The sequence below is a fragment of the Dama dama genome, chromosome 6 (assembly GCF_033118175.1).
Source record: "Dama dama isolate Ldn47 chromosome 6, ASM3311817v1, whole genome shotgun sequence".
In the NCBI taxonomy this organism is placed as follows: domain Eukaryota; kingdom Metazoa; phylum Chordata; class Mammalia; order Artiodactyla; family Cervidae; genus Dama; species Dama dama.
In genome coordinates this window covers 11,885,984-11,910,716 of record NC_083686.1, presented here as the reverse complement: position 1 = coordinate 11,910,716, position 24,733 = coordinate 11,885,984, and the positions used below count along the sequence as shown (strand labels likewise).

The window sequence follows — 24,733 nt, the reverse complement described above, 5'->3', positions numbered from 1 at the left end:
AGCCACTTCAGTTGCTGAGCTTCAATACCCCCTGAAAGGAGTTCAGGGCAGAGATCAGGAATAAGGTGCTCTCTGTGCAAAACTGGCAGAACAGGTCTTCAGATAGTTAGATATTTTCAGAAGATTTTATGAGCCCAAAGTCTCACATATTCTCACATCTAGAAAGGCACTAAAACCATTAACGGTGACATCTGCTCCTTGTGACTTACCAGCAAACCTTTGCCAACATGCGTGCTTGACCGCATGCATCCCGCTTCACCAAAATCACAAAAATACTGACACTCCTCATATCTTTTTGGAGCAGTTTCTCAGAGCCAGCTGAGAGGCTGTCTCCCGGACTGCAGTCCTCATTTTGCCACAAATAAAACTTAACTCACAACTCTCACGATGTACTATTTTTTTCAGTCCACACTGTGATCTGTATCCCCACTCAGGGCCACCTACAGCAGACAGATAGGAAGACGAAACAGGATGGGTGTGCATGCATGCCCTGTAGCCCTGACCCCTGTAAAGAGATGGGAGCTGCGTGGACCAGGCAAAGGGCACCCTACCTTTCTCAGCTCCCTCCTGGTCATGCTTCTCCAAGAGTAGGTAGCACGGGCTCTTGGGCAGAAAGGGCAGGCTCACCAGCTGGACCAAGGCGGGGATGACAATCACTCCAAACAGATATGGCCAGGTGCTCTCCTGAAGGCAGAAAAAGGGGGTTGGCGAATGATGAGGTCATTGTTTGGGGGGAGCTGGACCCCTGGGCCAGGCAGCTTCTGCTTTCTGCACAGGGTCCCCCCTTACCCAGGATAAACCCCAGGAACAAAGACTAGGGAGGGACTGGACACTGGTTTTGTTAGGGAACCATTGACTGAGACTGCCCACCCTGGTCATACTGCTTGTACGAGTTGTTTCACGACAGGAGGTCCCAAAACTAAATGGGAAAATTCAGGAGGGGCCAAAAGAGGGGAAGAAATGCCCATCCATAAGTCCTGCCAACCTCCCCGAAGCCCTCACTCTGGAATCATCTTGTCTAAGAGATACTCGCACCACCAGGAAGGACCCTGAGTCACATCAAATGTGGGCACAAGCAAGATGATTGGTCAGAGACAACCCCAGAAAGCTGACCCCACCCCCTCAAAGCATGAGACTGTGGTTTAGTTAGGGGAACCAATGACCGAAACCACTTTCCCTGGCCAGGTCTAATAGCAACCAGTTGCATGAGTTATCTTACAATAAGAGGTTGTGGTAAGGAACACGGAGCTAACAAACTACCACCAACCAGAATAATTCAGGAAAGGTCAAAAGAAGAGGAGACACCAGCCCAAATGTCCTGTCAACTTCCCAGAATCCTCCTCGCTGGCATCCATCTTGGCTGAGTGATGCCCGCACCTCCAGGAAGGACCCTGAGTCAGAGTGACTGGTCAGAGACAACCTGGAAACTAGTCACATCACCGCAAAACCCGAGACTGTGAGCCACCTGGCGGAGCAGTTCTCCTGGGTTCCCTCAACCCTGCTGCTCTCCGCTCAGGCGCACCTTCCCAATAAAGTCTTTTGCTTTGACAGCACGTGTGTCTCCTCAGACAATTCACTTCTGTGTTAGACAAGAGCCTACCTTGGGGCCCTGGAAAGTCTCCCCCTTCCTGCAATAGGGTGACCCTGAGAAGGAGGAGTTTGGGGAAGCCAAGAACTGGCTGAGTCAGAGGCCTTGGGGGCAGCAAGGCCAGCCTGAGGGGCTCTGGCCTTTCCAGGTTGTGCAGCTGAGGTCATTCTCATGGCCCCTCAAATCCCCTTCTCCTCACCCGGGGAATGGGGACAGCTGCGGCCACCTCTCTGGCAGTCGTGAGAGTGGGCTCAGATAAAGCTTGGCCTGTGGGCTTTGTGCTTTGCCAGCACCCAGTAGGCGTGCAGAAGAGCGACTGCTCTGCTGGTGTCACCAGCCAGACACCTTCGAGGCCTGTGACCTGACTCATCTTGCCCCCGTCACTGAAGGTCTGCTGGAGCTTTCCCGAGTCCCCACGGAAGTGACGGTGGTGGGGCCTCCAGACACAGGCCACCCCGGAACCTACAGCATACACCATTAAAGAGGCATTTTGAGCCCTTTTGAGGGCTTCCGAGGTGGTGCTAGTGGTAAAGAACCCACCTGCCAATGCAGGAGACTTAAGAGACGTGAGTTTGATCCCTGGGTCAGGAAGTTCCCCTGGAGGAGGGTATGGCAACCCACTGCAGTATTCTTGCCTGTTGATCCCATGGACAGAGGAGCCTGGCGAGCTATAGTCCATGGGGTCACAAAGAGTCGGACACGACAGAAGCGACTTAGCACACAGGAGCAGCACCATTCACCTGTTATATAGCTTAAAAGCAGCACAGAGCCTTTATTATTATGCCGATTAAGGCAGCATTTGCCCTGATTTTTTTTTTAAACCCAGGTTTACAAATGAACTCTCACTGCCTCTCTGAAAGAAGAAGTCAGAAGGAGGCGTTTTGAAGGGGACAAAGAGGAAAAACAAAGTTCTCAACGTGGAATTCTCAAGCGTTTTCTTTCCTAAGAAAGTACAAGGACACAGTCAAGGAGAAAAGGAGATGTGTCCAGACCTGGAAAGGCTTCGCACCTGTCAAAGGTTCAGCTGGCCTCCGGTTAGTCCTGCCAGGAGGAGTCCATCCTGAGGTGGAGACCGCAGCGCCCTTGTAATGGAGACGAGCCCAGTTCTGACTCCATGTTGGATCTGCTTCTTTGACTTTAACCCTTGCTTTTTGTTGCTTTTGTTATTACGTGCCTGCTAGGTGGTTTCATGCAACCCCTTGGACTACAACCCACCAGGCTCTTCTGTTCATGGGATTCTCCAGGCATGAATACTGGAGTGAGGTGCCATTTCCTCTTCCAGGGGATGTTCCCAACCCAAGGACTGAACCCGCGTCTCCTGCATTGGCTGATGGGTTCTTTACCACTAGTGCCACCTGGGAAGTGCTGTATTCTTCTATATGCTACATGACAGGCCAATAAATTGGAGACAAAATGTTGAGGCAAGGAATACAACTTCATTCAGAAAGCCAGCTGACATAGAAGATGGCAGACTGGTGTCTCCAAAAAGCCATCTTCTGGGGGTCTGGATGCCAGCTTCTTTTATAGAGCAGAAAGGAAGAGGAGGTGAGGAAATAAAGAAAAAAGGCCATTTATCGTGCAAAATAGGAGGGAAAATGTTAATATCTTCTTTTCTCTAGCCATTCACAGGTGGGCAAGGTCAGATTGTCTCCCTGTGAGCTGAAAAAGCCACTTTGCTGTTGTTCAGTTGAACAGTTGTTCAGTTTATCAGTTGTATCCCACTCTGGGACCCCATGGACTGCAGCATGCCAGGTTGCCTTGTCCTTCACTATCTCCTGGCATTTGCTCAAATTCATGTCCATTGAATCGCTGATGCTATCTAACCATCTCTTTCTCATTCTGGACACAGTAACAACTTATATTCGCAAACAAGGAGCAGGCTCAAGGAGTTAATCGTTAGAGAAACTGCATCACCCAGTCACTTAAACAGTTATCCAGCCTTAGAGTGGCAGGGACCTTGCTTGCTCCCTGGGGAAAGAGATGGCAACCCAATGCATGTCCTTGAGTTGTTTCTATAGAAACAAAGACCCCACCACATGGAAACTGCTGCCCACCAGCATGTAGACCCCCAGGCTGGTTGGAATCAGCAAACTGACATTTAGATTCCTGAACCATCATCTTGTTGCCTCACCACCAACCAGTCAGGTGATAAAGATAACATTCCTTCTTGATCTTGGAAGGGGCCACGATGACACTTAGATTTGGATTGCATAAACTGTCAATTTACACACAGAAGTATGATTCCAGAAATGTTGCATTGTAGATTCAAGGAAATGGAGGGTGTCCATCTCAAAGGCTCCTGGTTGTCCTCAGAGCCGGGTCCAAGGGCCATTGAACAGCAGCAAAGCCATCCGTGACCCATCCTCCAGCCCAGCTCCCACGTCTCCAGCATTCCCTGGCCCTGCACTTCCTCTGCAGTCATCATTCCCAATGAGCCTGAGTGGATCATGCCTCTGCACATCTGTACGTGCTGTTCCTTCTCCAGGAGTACCCTCCAGCTCCCCTCCTTCTTCCACCCAATGGCAGCTCCAAGGATGCCACCCCTGGGAGGTACCTCTCTAATTTGATGCTCTGGGAAAAGCCTATGGTCCTTGCCCCTCATGTCCTCCACCTGCCTTTTGTCTGGGGGAAATTTTTTAGCCAAAGAGTAAGTTTAATCAGAGAAGTGAGAAAATGCGGAAACAAAGGAAAACCATCCAACAGACTAAATAGTAATAGTTTAGTTATTAAGCAAAGTCAAGGACATTTAGTCCCTTTTCAAGGACTATGGATAATATTCTAAGCCATATCTTGTGAGCTGTCTTATGGATATTAAAACCCCTATCAGGTGGAAGAAGTTAATTATATGATGACCAGACTGTGGCCATAACATAAGCTGCCACAATTCTGAGAGTTGGCCTCAAAGAAATGGTGATGGTGGTGGTTTAGTTGCTAAGTCGTGTCTGACTCTTGCGACCCCAGGGACTGCAGCCTGCCAGGCACCTCTGTCCATGCGATTCTCCAGGCAAGAATACTGGAGTGGGTTGCCATTTCCTTCTCCAGACCCAAATAAATAAGCAGGAACTTTTTTGGGAAACGAGAACAAACCAACTCTGGAACTAAAGGTCAACTATACTTAATCAAAGTGATGCTGATCAGACCATCGCATGACCAATTTCAAGACGGCTGTCAGAGCTGAGTGTGCTCTTTCTACATGGAGCCCCCTCCCTCCACCTGTAAAACCTCTTGCCCAGCCCTGATTGTTGTTGGTGGTGGGGTGGGTTGTGGAGTCAACCTTTGGACAGAAATCTGCCCTCTCACCCAGTTGCCAGCAACCAAAATAAAGCAAACTTCCCTTTCCACCAAGCTTGCCTCTGTATAGCCTTTTCAGTAGCAAGCAGCTGGACACAACTTGGGCTGTGTCTGCCTAGCGCTTCTGGTGTGACCTGCCTAGGGCTTCCCAGGAGGCACTAGAGATAAAGAATCCGCCTGCCAATGCAGGAGACATAAGAGATGTGGGTTCCATCCCTGTGTTGAGAAGATTCTCTGAAGGAGGGAATGGCAACCCACTCCAGTATTCTTGCCTGGAGACTCTTATGCACAGAGGAGCCTGGCGGGCTATCGTCCATGGGGTTGCAAAGACTGACATGACTGAAGTGACGTAGCATGTACGCACATGACCTATCTAACTCAGGACCACTAGGAGGTACAGAGAGTAAATCTCGGATGAGTCTTTCTAAAAATTTTATTTTATTTTTAAGTGGAGAATAATTGTTTTGCAATATTGTGTGTGCTTCGTCACTCAGTTGTGTCTGACACTTTGAGACCCCAGGTCCTGTAGGCCCTTAGGGTCCTCTGTTCATGGAATTCTCCAAGCAAGAATGAAGGAGTCTTTTGGGCCTAGAAAAGAGAACAACAGTCTCAAAGGCCCCTTGCTGAATCATCTAACTTTGGAGAAAACAAAACAGAATTTTAGTTCCACCCTGATGCTCCAGGCCGGTATCATCTATCTGGGACTTATCAACCCCTGTCCAGAAACCTTCCACCCCCTACACCTGCCCAGAAGACTTATCGCCCCCTGTCCAGGAACTTTGCACCTCCTACACCAGTCCAGAAGACTTATCACCCCCTGCCCAACTACAAATGTCATCTCAACAAAAGAATACTCAAAATATCCTGCCTGATTAATGTTTCCCTTATTGCTTCCACAAATCTCCCTATAAGTATGAAGCCTCCCTGATCCCTCTCGGCGCTCAGCCTGGTCTTTAGGCCGACTGTCACCCCTCCTTGCCTGAATAAAGGTAACCTACTTCTGTTGAGGTCGTCTTTCCTTATCTGCCTCGCCGGAACTGTACCCTACAAAGAATACTGGAGTGGGTTGCCATTTCCTTCTCCAGGGGATCTTTCTGACCCAGGGATGGAACCCACGTCTCCTGTGTCTCCTGCATTGCTGGCAGATTCTTTACCCACTGAGGGTTGGATTCTGCCACACATCAACATGAATCAGCCATAGGTACGCATATGTACCCTCCCTCTTGAACCTTCTTTCCACCTCCCACCCCATCCCACCCTTCTAGGTTGATGAGTCTTTTTGATGCCAATTGGACCCTGATGTATTCAGTAAAGCCTGAGGTCAGAGCCCTTACACATGCTGATTTCACTTGAGAAGAAAGAAAAATGGATAGTCTTGTCAGCAGAGATGATTATCGCTTTCTCTTCGGTAAGGTGAGTGAGTCTCGCAAAAACTCCATTGTCTTCCTCTTTAATCTACCGAGACTTCCTTTTCAAAAATAGACTTCTAGGTCTTATTTCCCTCAGGCTATAGATGACCTCAGGTATTTCCATAAATAAAACCCTCCTGGACCCTGATGAGACAGCTCGAACTTTTAAGTAGAATTGGAATCATTGATCTTATCTCAAGCCAGGTTCTAATTTAAGGACGGTATATTGTGTCCCCCCCAACCCCCGCCTCCACTCAAGTGGAGCAAGTAAGTGATGGGGGGCCACTCCTACCACCACCAGGGCAGGTGCCGGAGGTAAGAAGGGCTAGAAGGAAATCTCTCTCACAAGGCTAGTTGAGGGGATAAAATGGGTCATTTTTCTCTGAATGTCTTCCTATTTAAAATCTCATCCACTAGAATCAAGGCTAGCATGTATCCACTTCTCCACGTGCCAAGCTCCGGGCTGGATACTTTACCAACGTAACTGCAACGCAGTTTAAAAACATACAGTTCATGGTGTTATTGAAACACAACCTTGGTTTTCATCTCCTCTGCATGCATGCTAGGTCGCTTCAGTCCTGTCTGACTCTTTGCAACCCTACAGACTGTAGCCTGCCAGGCTTCTCTGTCCATAGGATTCTCCAGGCAAGAATACTGGAGTGGGTTGCTGTGCCTTCCTCCAGGGGATCTTCCCAACCCAGGGATGGAACCCACATCTCTTATATCTCTTGCACTGGTAGGCAGATTCTTTACCACTAGCACCACCTGGGAAGCCCTTTTATCTCCTACATTTGTTCAAAATGGAATCAGTGAGGGTGCCCTTCCCTTCCCCATCTCAGTGGTTTTAGATGGTCTTAAGACCACAGTTTCAAAATAATAATGAAATCAACCTGATTGAATGACATATTTTCTATTCCCCCAGTTCAAGCCTGCTTCAAGCTGGAGTCTGCAGTGGAAAGAGTTGGGGGTGGGGAGATTGATGGTTGCGTCTCATTTTTCCTCCTCCCCCTGCAATTCCCTGGCTTCTATTCAGTGTCTGACTCCTCTAAGATGAAACAGTGGTGACGAACTGGGTCAGGTCTCTGGGGCTGGCAGATGTTTCTCATGGATATTCTCTCCTCATGAGCATTTTCAGGGGAATTCTGTAGAGTTCCATCCTTAGAACCAACCCCTCTCCCACTACAGTTTCCCTGACCTGGGAGTTTGCACCTCATTCTCTTCTGGAGAGTCCTCTCCTCTGCAGCCCCAAGGAACCCAAGGTCAAGGCTCCTGAGTATTCTGAAAGTTGTGCCCAGCACCCTAAGAGGTGAGTTGAGCTGAAGCCCAGCCTTCTCTGACCTTCAAGCTGAGGGCCCTCAGGGCTTGTCTATTAACTATGCTTTTTATTTCCTATGTTTTATGATGATCTGATATCTTGGAGCCTTACTGATCCTGGAGATACTTCCCCCCCTAGGATAGTGAATTCCTAGCAAATAACTTGCCTGGGAGCATGCCTTTAACATACAAACCAACCAATCCAGAGCCTACACAGACCACTTCCTCTATCTAACTCTCACACACCAAGTCAATACATCCCCTGTCCTAAATTACCCCAGGGCCAGATAGTAGGCAACTAGAGATAGCCCCTGTAGTCCTGGGACCACTGTAACTGTTCAGACTATGCCATCCTGAGCTTGCCTAAGCTTACCTACTCGGGCTCACCCATTCCTTCCGTGGAAGCCACAATAAAGGCTCTGGGCTACACCCTGCCCTCCCTCCTTCTGCTCCTGACCGACCCTGGTGCTTCCTCGCCCTGCATGGGGTGGTGTGCCCCCTCCGCTGGAGAACTGTGAATCATAGACTCTTCTTCCGCAGGAGCATCTGTGTCTATCATCGACAACGACTTTAAAGTCAAATTCTAGGTACATTTTAGAGCATCTGGGTCACCCTCTCCCTAGGCATGGTACCACATCAGTTCTTGCTGCAAGGGACCACTTCTTTGTGGAATCCCCTGCCCCTTGCCTTCCAGGACACCCCTCTCCTGGTTCTCCTCCAGTATCTCTGAGCCCCTCCCCAGGGCTTTGAGCCTAGCGCGCTTTTCTGTTCATCTCCATGGCTTCAGGAGATGCCATGCCCTCAAGGCAGTGTTTCTTAGACATGGTTGCACATTGGAATCGCCTGTGGGATTATGAAAATGACTGACGTTCCTGGTCTCCCACAGGTGGAGATTGGGGTTAACTGGCCTGCAGGTGTGGCTCGGACGCTGGGTTGTTCAAGCTGTCTGGGTGACTCTGGAGGCAACCAGTTGAGAGCCTAGCATCTCCACTCCACCTGCTGCAGACAGTGGTGTGTGACCCAGAACAGAGGGGTCATCCTCCACCTGCCAGGACTGTTGTTGGCTATGGGGCCACGGCTGGGTCCCTGCCTTCCCCCAAGACAAGCCCTGGAAGGAGGCTTCCTCCACAAAACTACTCACCCATCCTTAGGAGCAAACTGCATCCAATGGCTAGCTGGTGCAAGGGGCACAGAGGCTTTCTCTTCCCTCTTCTTCCCTCTGCTATACCTGGGCCCTCCCAGGTCCAGAGCTCCCTGTGGGCTGAGACCTCTGCTGTGACTAAGGGCAGCTCATCCTCTCCTTCTGCTGAGTCCTTCCTTTACCACCTGCAGGTGTTGATCTGAGAACACTCCCCAGCCACCTTCCTGCTCAAAAATCCCCATCTCAGGGTCTCTTCCCTGGGGAACACAACCTAAGACCCATGGATGGGGCCATGACCCCAAATGTCCACATCCAGCCCACAACTCTTATTGGGGGCTCCTCACACTCATTTCCAGTTGCCCAGTGGACGGCTTTGCTGGTAACCCTTGGGTTCCATAATCACCACCTCCCAGCCCACCCATGCCTGCCCCTGGACCACAGCTGGGGCCATCCCCATCTATGCAGAAGTCCACTTTGGAAACCTGATGAAATGGAGATTCTTGCCTTTAACTCACAACCATCCCACTGCCATCTGAACTGCTGCCTACACTAAGATAGTCCTGTTGGCTGTTTCTGAAATCTCTGGGCATCTCTTCCCCTTCTTACTTGCTAGCATATGCCTTAGGGGAGGTTCTGACAGCATTTTTGCCTTGATTCTACCAACAGCATCTTAACTGTCCTGAAATCCCCCTGCTTCCCTTGCATTCCCCTCACTGTCTCAGAGTGGTCCTTCTAGAATGTGAATCTGATGTTCTAAGCTACTTCTCTGTCTGAAACTTTCAGCAGCTCCCTACTGCCCTCAGGATCAAGTTGAAATCTCTTAGCCTGGAATACAAAGCCCTGCCTGATGAGAATCCATCCAGGATTCCAGTCTTGCCACTGGAGAGACCCCAGCCCTCTGCTCCTCTGCTCTGGTCCTGCCAACCCACGGGCGTCTCTGAGTCTAACAAACAGATTCCATGATGCTGCGCCTCTGCACAAGCTGCTTCCTCTCCCAGGGGTGTCTGCTCTTATCCGTAGAACATCTGTGTATCCTCCCAGCTTCAGCATTTCCTCCTCTGGATGGCATCTCTTCCCAGTGCAGAATTCCACGAAAATACTCGCTACCTGTGGAGCTTGTATTTCTTTATAGGGGCATCACTCTAAACTAGACTGAGCACCCCAGGGCCACCCCCTGCCAGGTTCTTTTATGTTTCTTTCCAACACCCGGCACCTGGCAAGTGTTCAGTAAATGCCTCCAGTCTGAATGCATATTGGGTAAGATGAAAGGTACAGGCGAGCAATGCTGCAGCTGAAGATGAAGACCCATGAAATAACACACATCCCTGCTTTTTAAGTAAGATATTGGGTTGGCCAAGAAGCTTCTTCAGGTCTTTACATAACATCTTATGGAACAAGCTTTTTGGCCAACCCAATAACTATCTATCTATCTATGCTAAAACTTTCCTATTAAAGGGCTCAAGTAGCATGAATAACATTCTCCTATAAAGTATTATTATAATTTCCAGTCTATAGAAGAGAAAACTGAAACTCAGCAAGGTCAAGTAGATCAAGCAAGCTCACATGAGAACCTGAGTCAGTGGGGGAGAGGCTGCAGGGTTGAATGGGAGCCTGACTCTTCTGATGTGTGCAGGGGGCTCTTTTGTGACATTATCGCTGATACCACGCATTTCTCAAAGCAAAGCAATAGCCATCACTTTCCGTCGTGGCAGCTGCGAGCTGAGTAGTGAATTGATATGCAGATGACATTAGGCTGAGCCAGTCCTGCTCTTCTATAGAAAGTTCTGCACAGAATTCATCAGAATTCACTCGAGCTCAGCTCCAGTGGTTCATGCTGGTACTGAAACGGGCTCCACCAAGCCGAGGTGTAGCAGGCGTGGGGGCAGCCACTCGGGAAGCGATAAACAGTCACTTTCCAAAGGGATGTATTGTGAAAAGGTGATGCTCCTCCCGTGTCACTTGTCACAAGCTGAGTCTCATCAGGCAGCCAACACTAGTCAATGAATGTCCACGGAACCCTTGACCTAGATGTCCCCACAAACACCTTCCAGAGGGAGACCCCGCTGGCCGCAGCTTACAGAGCCCTGGAGTGGCGACCGCGTGCCTGGCTGTGTCTGCCCCGCCTTCCACTATCTTAGAACCGGCCTGTCTGTCACCATCTCCCCAACAGATCCTGCAGAAGTCAACACCACCCGACACCCCCGGGGTGCAAACTAGATGCTAAGATGCTCAGGTCACTGCAGCAAGTGTGCTGTTCTAGAATGGCTGTTTCCGGTAATATTGATGGCCTGACTCTGACTTAACAACGAAAGACCTCAAGAGCACGACTGGATGATTACCCTTGTATTTCTCTGTCTTAGCAACAGTAGTGAAATTACCCTCCCAGGGCATAACATTCACATCTCAGAGAGATGTTCCAAGTACTAGACGTTGAGTTAAGTGACCTGCCTGAGGTCATCTTTCAAGACATACCAGCTCCCTCTCCTTCCCTGAAACAGGTTTCTGCTTTTTAAAGCGTTCAAGTGTCTTCTGCCTTGCTTGGTTCTCGAGCAATCTGGAAAGTAAGGTCAGCAGCTATTATTCCCATTTTATAGACAAGGAAATTGAGGCTGGAGAGGTGGAGGGATGGGCTAAAAGTCCTGCCGCAAAATTTTCCATGAAATCAACCTTGTCCCTTCCTTATTTTAGAGAGAAATCTGTGCATTTCTTTCAAGTTTGTTGACCTGCAGAGTGCCTCCCTGAGCTAACCTACAGTGATAGGCTGGTGCTAAGCCCGTGCGAACTTGCTGAGTGGTTCACACAGAGTGACTCTGTTTCACCCTCACAACACCCCTGCTTCACTCCCATTTGACAGATGAGAAAACCGAGGCACCAAGAAGCTATGCCTTCATAATCAGGCATCTTAAAAATGGTAGAGTGGCACACCCACCCCAGGCAGTGAGGTACCAAGCTCTGTGTTCCTAAGCCCTGGGCAGTCCAATATCCCTGCTTCCATACTTACGGAAATCACCCTTCTCTTTCCTGAGGGCATTAAACCAGCGTTCCTCTCTAAATGACGCTCCCTAAACTTGAAGCCCATTATTAATACCTTTGTCAGCCTTCTGGGTTCTATTTGGAGCATCCTGGTTTCTGGTCTCGTTATTCAGACCCACTCATACCACTGCTTTGTCTGCCACCTCCTTCTTACAAATTCTCATTGCTAATCATCTGAGATCAGATCAGGGTTCGCCAGAGAGGAAGACAAAAAAAATGTGGTTTGTTCAAAGGCTCACAAAAGCACAAGGATGCAACATGATTTGAACTTTTCCTATCAACGACCTGGATTCTGGGGACATGGAAGGTGTGGCTGCCAGTGGTCAGGGACCAGCCTCCTTAGCCACGAGCTCTATGACCTGGGGTAACAACCTCGGGCCTTTCAGTCTCACTCAGCTTCAGTGTTAGGCCCAAGTTGAAATTCTGGTTCTTCTACTTACTAGATCTGGGGTCTTGAGCGAATTCGGCATCCTTGCATTCTCTCTGGAATCACCCAGAGGAGAGTAATTAACAGTTATTTTGCAAGGTTGCTATGAGGTTGACTAGGTGATATTCTAGCATGGGCCTGGCACATGATTGGGAGCCAAGAGATGTTCCTTCATTTTTCCCTTTGCTGTGGTTCTGAACCAACACAAGAGGCCATCCTAATTGAAGGGTGGGCCTGAGGTTAGGGAATTCCCTTGTAGCTCAGAGGTAAAGAATTTGCTTGCAATGCAGGAGACCCAGGTTCAATCCCTGGGTTGGGGAGATCCCCTGGAGAAGGGGTCAGCTATCCACTCCAGTATTCTTGCCTGAAGAATTCCATGGATGGAGGAGCCTGGCGAGCTACAGTCCATGAGGTCCCAAAGGGTTGGTGTTTGGCTTCCATGCTCGCTATTAACATAGTTTGGGATTCCCTGGTAGCTTAGCTGGTAAAGAATCTTCCTGCAATGCAGAAGACCCTGGTTTGATTCCTGGGTTGGGAAAAAGATCCCCTGGAGAAGGGATAGGCTACCCTCTCCAGTATTCTTGGGCTTCCCTGGTGGCTCAGCCAGTAAAGAATCCTCCTACAATGTGGGAGACCTGGGTTCGATCCCTGGGTTGGGAAGACCCCCTGAAGAAGAGGACAGCTACCCATTCCAGTATTCTAGCCTGGAGAATTCCATGGACAGAGAAGCCTGGCAGGCTACAGTCCATGGGGTCACAAAGAGGTGGACAGGACTGAGCAACTTTCAGTCACTTCACTCTGAGGTTAGATCTGCTGCTCTGAGCCTGTAACTTTGTGTCCGGGTTGAATGTATGAAACCCACCTCTCAGACCTCAGCGGGAAGTCTGGGAGTGGAAGACCAGCCTACCCACAACCAGGGACTCCCATCTCATTTCCTCAGCCACTGTCCCTCCTCCTTGGATGCTCTCTCCCCCTTGGGGGTCTCTGTCAGCAATCTGGTACCCCTCCCCAGACACAGACAGCCCTGGTGGTTCTTTCTGGAACCCACTGACAAACAAGCAGGGCACCCCTCCCTCCCAGGCACTGACTTCTCATCTGTGAGATGCTAGGCTGCACCTGGGTGTACAGTCCCATCCCTTCCACCTCCGAGCTCGCTCCACTCTCTGCACGCTTTGGGCATGGGCTGGATTTTCAAAGCAATGCTAACGTCTCACTTCCTTAACTTGTTCACATTGCCATGCATTCGATTTGTGAAAGTTCCCTGAAGGACAAGGCAGGTTTGAGGTCATTAAGAGCAGGGGGAGAGCAGTAGGTTGGGTAGCGGGCTGGCATGGAGTCCTGGGCTGTGTTTTAGCTTTTTCCAGTGAATCTCCATCATCAGCTTTCTCGGGACCCCTCTCAGCATGCTGCGGGTGGGCGCTTCCCAGCCCCCAGGTACCTGCCACCTTCTCACAGGGAGAGCTTCCACTTGGTAACATCATTTTTCATCAAGAAGGGGGTTTTTTCAGAGCCTCACATTTTCGCCTTATCTTTGAAATATCTTAAATGTCAGGAGGAGACTGAAGTCAAAAGAAGCACAGAGATTTCAAAAGGAGGGCAATTTTCTGGCGCTGTTGCTTGTCCCCAGCCACTCAGCACATGGACATCCCTCCTTCCAGGTTGTGTGTGATTCAGGGAGCGGGTGTGTGGGTGAGCACAGGGGGGTCTGGGAGAAAAGACTGGTTGGGCTTCTGAAGAGCCCCCAAAGCATTGCTGTGACCTGTGTCCAGGAGGCTAAGAAGGAGAGGCCACACGTTGTCATGGAAAGAAGCCACCAGGATTAAGCTCTTCAGCATGGTGCTCAAGGCATTCCATGTGGCCCTGGCTGCAGGTCTGTGGCTCCTTCCCCAGTGGTTTCAAGCTCTTTCACGGAACTGTTCTCTGACACCTCTGATCTTTGTGTATGCTATTCCCTTTCCCTGGAAGCTCCTTGACTGCCGGTGGCCTGCCTGGCAAACTCTTCCTTCTTCCCTTAATACCAGCTCAGATGTCACCTCCCTGTGGGTCCTGCCCTGACACCAAAGGCAGTTAAAGGACTCCTCATGGATGCTCCACTGGCACACACTTCTAAGACTGCCCATCAACACGGCATCCGGTAAATTTCTCTTGGTGCTTACTTCACATGCTGGAGTCCAGCTCGGTCAAGAAGCTGGCTGCGTGGAAAGTCACTGCTGGCCAGTGACATATTTGAGCATTTTGCAAATGGACTGCCAACTGTTTAATCTTGGACCATTTGGAAAAAATCAACCATAGGCACATAGAAAACTAAAGATGTAAGAAATAACGATGGAGGAATTATTAACTCCAGGAAAAACAAAAAGCTTCATGAGAAAGGAAAGTCATCAGGGTGCATAATCGTAATAATATGAATATTAGCCAGTGAGTTATAAGAAGCTGTGCTATAACTACATGGTGGGGCAGAGCAAGAGGAGAGGAAGGATAGTGTTGTAAGTGTGGGCTTGGACCTCAACTGTTACAATAAGATGTCAATGAGAATGTCCAAACTGAATGAATCCAGACATAGTGTTATAACAAATTATTTATGTATAGATATAGTTCTGTTATAAGGAACTGACTCAAATCATTTTAAAATATAGGAATTACCAAATAGTTAAAACAGTTATGAGGCTCAAGGGGGTGAAGCAAATGGACCTCTCTTCCCTCTTACATGTAAGAGTCCCTGTAAGCCTCTTGCATGCGTGCTAAGTTGCTTCAGTTGTGTCTGACTCTGCGACCCCACAGACTGTAGCCCGCCAGACTCCTCTGTCCATGAGATTCTCCAGGCAAGAATACTGGAGTGGGTTGCCATGTCCTCCTCCAGGGGATCTTCCCGACCCAGGGATCAAACCTGCATCTCTTACATCTCCTGCGTTGGCAGGAGGGTTCTTTACCACCTAGCCACCAGGGAAGAAGCCCTATAAGCCTCTGAGTAGTGAGGCTTTTAAACCATTTACATGTAATATTTTGACTAAAGAAATCTAAAATTTGTTTCAAATCAAATATGAAGTTGAGACATGAATACGTTTTATTTGGGGCACTTTTCTAGAATCATGCACACTTTCCTTTGGAATTCCAGATGGTAAAATCCCTGGTCTATAGGCTCAAATCCATTTGCTGTGATTCAGCTTCACAACTAGAGCTGGTCTGGGCCTCAGAAACCTGAATATTCATGCCTGGGTCTGATGGATGGGTGTGTATGTGCAGGATGGAGAGAGGGAGGATTTCTGTCAAATCACTGTCATTGTCAACACCAAGTCTTCCTGGGCAGGGACCCAGGCTGCTAACTGGGTGTTATTCTCCCTTCAGTGTCCAAAACACAGAAAGGAATGTTTGTAAGTGAGTGCTGCTTGGGAAGCTGAGAGGTCAATTTCCACGTGAGAGGAATCCTATTCTTCCAAGCACTGAGACTTCCAATCCGCCAGAAGCAACATCTGCCTCATGCAATTATGGGAGTACAGAGTCTGGGGTTTTCATCTCCCCAGGGCCCTGTGCCTTCCCAGCTCGCTCAGACTCCATTAAACCACGCAGATTGGCACTGGAGAAACAAAAGAATTCCTTCTGCCTGGAAGAAAACAAGCTCTGCTTCCACTAGACCAAGATGGCCCCTCCATCCAATTAAGCCCATAAGAGAGGTGTACAGCCTCCCCCCAGAAATGCTTCTTCAGTCAGACAGCATCATCTCCCCCACACCAGGCAGTGCAGGAAAGAGGAAGGTGAATCTGAAGAGAGTGGTCCAGCCCCTAATGGGCTTACAGGCAGGATGAAACCAGAGGCAAGCACAAAGAAAGGGCACGTCCTGATGTTACCCGAAAGGACTAAAGGCATGGTAAAGGGCTATTATGAGGATTCAGCAGAGTGAGCAAAAGCTTTTGTCCAGAGCATCAAGGCAAGCGCAGGGGATGTTCAGCTTCTTTCTATTTTCAGAAGGGCTGTTCAGTTATATTCCTTTACTGGAGTTTGGAGTTGGATCTTTCTGGAAGGCTGAAGGATGTGGATTGAGAGACAGAAAGAGAAAAAATGGTACCTGAGTGTGGGAACAGCGGGAGGATTTCAGGATGGTGGGGGAGTAAGGGAGGATTTGGAAATATGGGTAATTGAATGGGGCTAGAGGTTAGATCACTTCATGGCAAATAGATGGGGAAAAGGTGGAAACAGGATCAGATTTCATTTTCTTGGGCTCCAAAATCAATGCAGATGGTGACTGCAGCCATGACATTAAAAGACACTTGCTCCTTGGAAGAATAGCTATGTCAAACCTAGACAGTATTTTAAAAAGCAGAGACATCACTTTCCCAACAAAGATCCATGTAGTCAAAGCTATGGTTTTTCCAGTAGTCAGGTATGCATGGGAGAGTTGGACCATAAAGAAAGCTGAGCGGCCAAGAATTGATGCTTTTGAACTGTGGTGCTGGAGAATACTCTGGAGAGTCCCTTGGACTGCAAGGAGATCAAACCAGTCCATCCTAAAGGAAATCAGCCCTGAGTATTCATTGGAGGGATGATGCTGAAGCTGAAGCTTCAATATTTTGGCCACCTGATGCAAAGAGCAAACTCATTGGAAAAGACCCTGATATGGGAAAAACTGAAGGCAAGAGGAGAAGGGGTGGCAAAGGATGAGACGGTTGCATGGCATCACCGACTCAACGGAGTGAGTCTGAGCAAACTCAGGGAGACAGTGATGGACAGTGAAGCCTGGCGTGCTGTAGTTCATGAGGTCGCAAAGAGGCAGACATGACTTAGCGACTGAACAACAAGAGGCTAGATGGATTAGAATGAGAGACTAGGCCCCAGTTCAGGGACCTTGGGTGCCCAGCTGAGGAATTTAGGCTTCATTTGCTGAACATGGGATCCATTACTTGGCCAGATGGCAACTATTAATATTTACAAAATTAGGCAATAAGCACTTTTCCATGTAGTAGCTTTTCTAATGCTATAAAGCCCTAGGGAGTGTGTATTATTGTGCCCATTTTATAGATACAGAAACTGAGACCAGCAGGGAGAGGAAAGAAGCCAGGTTAGATGAGGTTCCTGCAGAGGCATCTCTGGGAAAAGGCTAGGATTCTTCCTCCAGCAATTCGTCTCTATGGCTCCCATGCTTCATATGCATCTCGGCCCCAGAGATATCCTCCCGCCTGCTAAAGTGGCCTGAATTGGGGCCCAATCTCTCATTCTAATCCATCTAACTTCTAGCACCTTCCAATCACCCGTATTTCTAAATCTAAATCCTGTCCTCGCCACCTCCCCTCTGCTTTGTTTCACAGAATTCATTACGGCCCGACTTTAAATATTTACTTGTCTCTGATCTGTGACCTCCATGAACATGCAAGGTTCATGAAGGCAGGGGTCCTTGTCTGTTTTGTTTTTTTCTGGATAGAGCCTAGAATAGTGCCAGGCACACAGTAGGAACTCAGTAAGTGACTGTCAAATGAATGAATACATCATTAATAGACAAAGTCCAAATGGCCTGGGCTCCTGCTGGCTGCAGATACTAGAGGGTGCCCGACCACAGGCTGACTCTGGGTGAAGGACCCAAGACAGCCCCATACTTTGTGATCTGGGTCTTGGGCAGAGGTTCTCTGTAAAGTGAGAGTCCTAGGCTGGATGGCTTTGGTTATAGGCAGACAGGGTGATACAAGTTAGGGTCTGGGCCAGACTGCCTGGGCTGAGTCCGTCCTGGCCGGGACTCCTACTAGTGGGTGGCCTTGGACAAGTTCTCCAAATTCTATGAGACTCAGTTTGCTTATCTGCAAGATGGCTGTAATAATGGTAATCACATCCTAGAGGATTGTTGTGTGTTTTGGGGATCACATCAGACAGTGCCAGTGAAAAACTCAACTCGGTTCCTGAAACAGAATGACACCTCTGGAAATGGGGGAGGTGCTTTGACCCATTTATTCAATAGCATCTTCTGTGAATCTTCTGGGTGAAGGGCACATTCTCCAAGGATGACAGGTGAACTGGCTACTCCTGTCCTCACCAAGGGGAAAGGAAGGACCAAGCAGTGTGCTCGGGGGTCTCTTATATGATAACACATTCCTAATGCCTCCCCAGGTTCAAATCATGTCCAAGATCACTGGCCAGATAGCTCTGGGCAGGGTTTCTCTTTTGAGTCTCCATTTTACAATCTGCAAAATGGGATGATGATAGAACCTACTTCCCAGGTTGAGGCAAATTTAAGTGAGATGATGTGGATGAAGCCCACTGCTTGTCACAGGGAAAACATTTTGCAAATTCTGGTCTTTCTACTCCACTGTGTGAATGCAGGACCATCCTGAGCCTCCCGGGGGGCCTGGGGTTCAGAGGCACCAAGAACAAGGCAGTCAAGCAAATCAAATGTCAGGATGGGACCGAGCTGCCATCTCGGAAGCTCAGCCCCCAGGAGCCTCCTCAGACCATCCCTGTAAGGCTTACCCCCCTCCCAGGGTGATGGTGGGGTCCGGATGAAGTGACTCAGGACCTATTTCCAAGACACAGTGGCTGCTACATGGCGGAAGGGATGGGGCTGGGCCTGGTAGCCAGGAGCTGAGGGTACCAACCTCCTCAGCAGTTGTGCAAACCAGAGTCAGGCACTGAATAACCCTGAGACTTGTTCTCCCCATCTGACAAATGGGTCTAATGATGGCACTGCCCCTGGGAGGGTGAGTCATTGCACAAAGAGCCCCGGAGGCTGCAGGCGATGTGATCCCTTTGCACACTTGTATTGCAATGTGCAGATCACAAGGCATTTCAGATCCACCTTCTTCTTGTCCTCCCAACAGCCTCGTGAGACAGAGATGATGATGAAGTGGCCAAACTCCTGGAGGTGATGAGGGTGCACCAGTGCTGTTCAGAAGGATTTGTTGAAGAGAATGTGTTACAGACCAGCCAGACAGTAAGAGCTGGCTGTGGGTAGGGAGCATTTTTTATAAATATTTCTATGTAGCTGGGTTCTGCCCAAGACAGGCCAAGGCCAAAACAGCAGGGATTCTAGCAACCTGCCTTCAAACCCAGCTCTACAGCTCATTACTTGTGTGATCTTGAGCACATCTGTACAGCTCTCTCTGCCTCAGTGTTCTCATCTGTGAAAAGGGGATGATACAGACCATACCTAATCTGTGGGGTTATTGCATGGATTTCCTGAATTAACAGGTAAAACAAACCCATAGGAAATGTGAACTTTTGGAGTTTGGGGCCGAGGTCTGATGACACAATGACCCTGCTCTCTGCTTGACCTTTGCTGAATTGTTCCCTCCGAGGCATACCAGCCTGGCTGTCAGTGAAGTTGCTCAGTCGTGTCTGACTCTTTGTGACCCCATGGACTGTAGCCTGCCAGGCTCCTCCATCCATGGAATTTTCCAGGCAAAAGTACTGGAGTGGGTTGCCATTTCCTTCTCCAGGAGATCTTCCTGACCCAGGGATCGAATACAGGTCTCCTGAATTGCAGGCAGACGCTTTACCATCTGAGAAGCCTGACTGCTGGGGCCATGTAAACCACAGGGCATGAACCTTATGACCAAGCAAACCTCCAGAGTTGCCCATCTTTCCCTTCAGGGGGCTCAGGGAATTCTCTCTCCCCTCTAACACCCACTCCAGGCCACCTACTCAGAGGGCAGCTGGGCTAATTGTTTTTCCCTGCAGCTGTCTTGAAGACAGGATAGCAAAGTTCAGGCAAGCTTCAGAGACTGCCTTTAAAATTCCAGATGACATGGCTTCAAGACCAATTAAATTTATCTTTGTATCCCTTCAACCTTCCTTGCTTGCAGACTGAGATACCAGCCGAGCTGACTGGGGGCTGCGGTGCCCCCAGCCCAAGGGCACATGTCACCCAGAGCATTAACCATCATGCAGCAGCCAGAGCAGACAGGAGCCCTGCAGTGACTTCCATAAAGGCCCCTCCTTTTAGACATGAGGAACTTGAGGTCAGGAGAGGGGACCGCCCAAAGCCACAGTGCAGTACTCGGTGGCCTGCCGCTTGCCCACACACATCACAGCAGATAAGCCTGGGGGTCTGTTTGTGTTCTCAGGAGCAAAGAAGCATTAGAAAATTCATGAACTGGGGCATTCATCATTCCAAGGTCAAGAAAAGTTTTTGCATTTCCTCTACATTTAGGGAGCATCTCAGTGTCACAGACCCCACCATCAGATCTATGATGATACAAAGAACTAAGACCTCAGACCTCAGTTCTTGGGAAAGACCATCACATGGACAACCACTTGATTCCACAGCAGACCCAGCCAACTTCCTGAGAGGAGTAGCTTTTGCAAAAGACTGAAGTGCGTGTGTGCTCAGTCATGTCCCATTCTTTTCGACCGCATGGACTGTAGCCTTCCAGGCTCTTCTGTCCAGGGGATTTTCCAGTCAAGAATACCAGAGTGGCTTGCCATTTCATCCTCCAAGGGATCTTCCCAACCCAGGGATCAAACCCGCATCTCCTTCGTCTCATGCCTTGGCAGGAGGGTTCTTTACCATTGAGTCACCTGGGAAGCCTGAAGACTGACGTGGGAATGGCTAACTCTAGCATCTCACAGGAGAGAGGTGATGCAGTGAGGGGTCCAGCATATACCTTGCACGGAGTGAAGCCAAATGGAGCTAATTAGGGAGCAAGTCCTGAGAACTGTGTATCACTACATCTAATTTTCACAACTCAAGTGCGCTATGCACACTTATTCCCATGTTACTAACAAAGATACACAGAAGCTAAGGAACAATTCTTTTTCCTATTGTTTGAGAAGAAGACTGAATTAGAGCCAAGCCAGGAAGCTAATGGGACCCACAGTGCCCCACCGGAAAGCCTGAATTATCTAAAAGAGAAAATTCAGAGCTCAGAAGGTTGTCTGAAGGAGATTGGGCATCACCCTGTGAGGAACTCTGAATTGGCAGGAAGGATGCAGAGGTGACAGTCTCTAATTTTCTTTTTTCCTAGTTCCCATCAAAGGAAATTCATCCTGCTGCTGCTCCCAACCCGCCAGAACATTTTCTCCAGCTACAGAAAACATCTGAGCCATGCCCCAAATGAGAGTCTTCATTTCAAAGAGAAAAGATGTGATTTCTCAGTTACTGGAGACATGAAGAGTCTCATAAGGTGAAAATGCTGCTGGACTGTTTGCAACTACTTTAACGTGGATGAATATGTGTCTTCTCATATTTTGATAAGAATCAAACTGTCCTTTCTTCCTGGGCTTGGATGAAGTACAGAGAGTTCAAGATGAAAAGCTTATAGAAAAGAAGTGCTGTCATATACTCAGGATCTGGGTCCACGTGAGAAAAATATGAGATTGAAGAGGATGGCCTGCCTGACTGCCTGACTTCCGATGCCAGGGCTCTAAGCTTTGGGGTGCCTCCCCCTGCTCCCCATCTGCAAGCCCCGCCCTGCAGGTCCTGGAGAACAGAGGTCACGGCTTCAAAGCCCAGAAGCTCGGGCTCCAACGAGGCTCACCTGCCTTCTTGCTGTAGCTATTTGGGGTCATTATCAAACCTCTCTGAGACTGAACCTTTAATCTTTAACATAGAAAGTAATAATATCTATTTCCAAGAACTATTACATGAGTTAAATGAGATCTTGGCTGACATCTATTTAGCATCAGTTCCAGGTACTGTTTTAAAGTGTTTGACATCTATTTCCTTCTTTAAGCCTTGCAAAAGCCCTCACGAACCAGATGTCATTGTAATTTCATTGAATAGGTAAGGCAATGGCTAAGAGAGGTTCCGAAACTTATTCAAAGTTCCACAGCTGTGGGTGGTGGGACTGGAAGGCAGACTCAGGCAGCCTGACACCAGAACTATAGCTCTGTGACCTGCCCTCTGGAGTTCATTCTTCTATGATAGAATCATATTTTCTCTCCTCTTTTTAATCTCTCATGAAATTCCAGTATGAGCTCTTTAGTATTTTCTAGATTAACAATAAATATTGTGATGAAATCACAGTCATTAATAGTAGCTCTGCATGTAATGTGCCAAGAAAGAGCTACTGTCCTTAAGCAAACATGGAATATTTACAAAAGTTGATTGCAAGCCAGCCACAGAGTAACCTTAACATGTTCCCCACAGGAGAAATTTAAGGGTTACTTTCTATTTACACAACAAAATAAAAATCACAGTGAGTGACAAGAACAAAGACACATCTACTGGGAATTGAAAACATTATTCTAATTAATTGTTTGGAGTACAGAATCAAAATGAAAAATTATGTAGAAACAGTAACATTGAGAAAGTGACATACTAAAATTTTCAGAATGTCGGCAGACCTGTGTTCAAAGAAAAAAATGTATGAATAAGAATGGGACAAAGCAGAAATCAATAAAACTGGAAAGCAATAAAATGGATAACAGGGTTTAGCCTTGCAAATAAAATCAGATGTAACCTTTTGAAAATGTTATCTAAAAGAGAGAGAGCAAAAATCAAATAAACAAAATTAAATCAAAAGAGAAGATATAAAGAATAGACATGAGGATATTAAAACATAGTTGTATGTAGGGCTTCCCTGGTGGCTCAGTGGTAAACAATCTGCCTGCCAATGCAGGAGACACAGGTTCAATCCCTGATCTGAGATGATACCACATGTCACGGAGCAACTAAGGCTGTGTGTCACAACAATTGAGCTGTACTCTAGAATTTGGGAGCCTCAACTACTGAGCCCAGGTGCTGCAACTACTGAAGCCTGTGAGCCCTAGAGCCCCTGATCCACAACAAAAGAAGCTACCGAAATGAGCAGCCCTCACACTGCAACTAGAGAGTAGTCCCTGCTCCTTGCAACTAGAGAAAAGCCCACGTGGCAACACAAGGAGACAGATTAGACTGTTAATTAAAGAAGAAACTGATAAAATATCCTCCAAGAATTTCTTTCTGAAAAGACTAGGTTGAGATGATTTTACTAGTGAGGTCTTTTGATACTTTAATTACTAATGTTATATGATATCATCCAACCTAGACAGCACATTAAAAAGCATATTACTTTGCCCAACAAAGGTCCATCTAGTCAAAGCTCTGGTTTTTCCAGTGGTCATGTATGGATGTGAAAGTTGGACCATAAAGAAAGCTGAGCGCCCAAGAATTGATGCTTTTGAATTGTGGTGTTGGAGAAGACTCTTGAGAATCCCTTGGACTGCAAGGAGATCTAACCAGTCTATCCTAAAGGATATCAGTCCTGAATATTCATTGGAAGGACTGAAGCTAAAGCTGAAGCTCCAATACTTTGGTCACCTGATTCAAAGAATTGGCTCATTTGAAAAGACCCTGATGCTGGGAAAGATTAAAGGCAGGAGAAGAAAGGGATAACAGAGGATGAGATGGTTGAATGGCATCACTGATTCGATGGACATGAGTTTCCACAAGCTCCCGGAGTAGGTGATAGACAGGGAGGCCTGGCATGCTGCAGTCCATGGGGTTGCAAAGAGTCAGACATGATTGAGTGACAGAACTGAACTGAGAATGAGTAAAAGATGAAAAGATATTTTAAAAATATAGATTAAGCATTTAAAGTCTAGATAAATCTCATCTCTGGCTGTAAGTATATAAGTCTAAATAAGACATTAATGAATAAAATTCAACGTTTAAAAAATGTTCCATAGTGACCAATAAAGATATATGGTTTAACACAAGTCATTCTAATAGCATGCCATATCTAATAATTGATTGTCAGGTAATAAAGAAGCATCATTAGCCTAATAAAAACTAGAAGATATTTTCCACATTGCTGATAGTCTATAGAAACTAAGATGAGATACATAATTCTTAACCAAGATAAATAATATCCATCTTAGATTGAAAAATTAACATATTTAAATTAATGATGAAACACAATAAGTATTTCCAATAAAACAGAAAAATAAAAAAGATGTCCCATGAAGTCAACATTATTAGCATAGCCTGGTCAATGCAATTAGACATGAATGTCAGTAAAACAAAAAAAAGGAGAGATTAATTATCAGAAAGGAAGAGACAGAATTGTCAGTCATTACAGATGCTATCAGTAATCACTCATTTGAATTGTCTAGATAAATAAGCAGCCACAAAGCATAAGAAAATAAAAGAGAGTTCCAGACTAACATATATAATCAGTAGTTTTCCCATATATTTTGTTGACAACCAAACGTAATGGAAAAAAACACCAGGAGCAGCAAAAAGATAGAAGATAACTATAATTAAGAAAAAAATTAATCCCCCTTTTGTTTAGTTAGAAATACAATAGCAATAAAAATAGCTGAGTGATAATAAGGAAATCTAGATAAAGAGGTAGGCATCATGTGTTTCTCAGCGGAAATAATGAGTTACGAAAAACAATCTTAATTGGGTTCAAACAGTTTAACACAATTCCAGTCACACCTTCAAATACTTTTTTGTATTGAAAATGAGGAAATAAAGTTCCCAAGGGAGAATATACAAGTGAATATTTCCAGCACAGTTTTGAAAATCAACACTAGTAGGGACAGTATTAAACCTATAAAAAACTTACGATCGTGAAAACAAAGTATGGACACTAGAATAGAAATGAAGGAACAGAGTGGATGGCCCA

At 47.4% G+C, this 24,733-nt stretch overlaps 1 protein-coding gene across 1 annotated transcript in view; it reads right to left on the bottom strand.

Annotated features, from left to right (window-relative positions):
* The window catches only part of SLC2A9 (solute carrier family 2 member 9), a 201,595-nt gene that overhangs the window by 128,192 nt on the left and 48,670 nt on the right, over positions 1 to 24,733 (bottom strand). Inside the window, exon 6 of the mRNA XM_061145157.1 lies at positions 552 to 684. Coding sequence (XP_061001140.1) covers positions 552 to 684 — 133 coding nt within the window. The remainder of the gene's footprint in view (positions 1 to 551; positions 685 to 24,733) is intronic.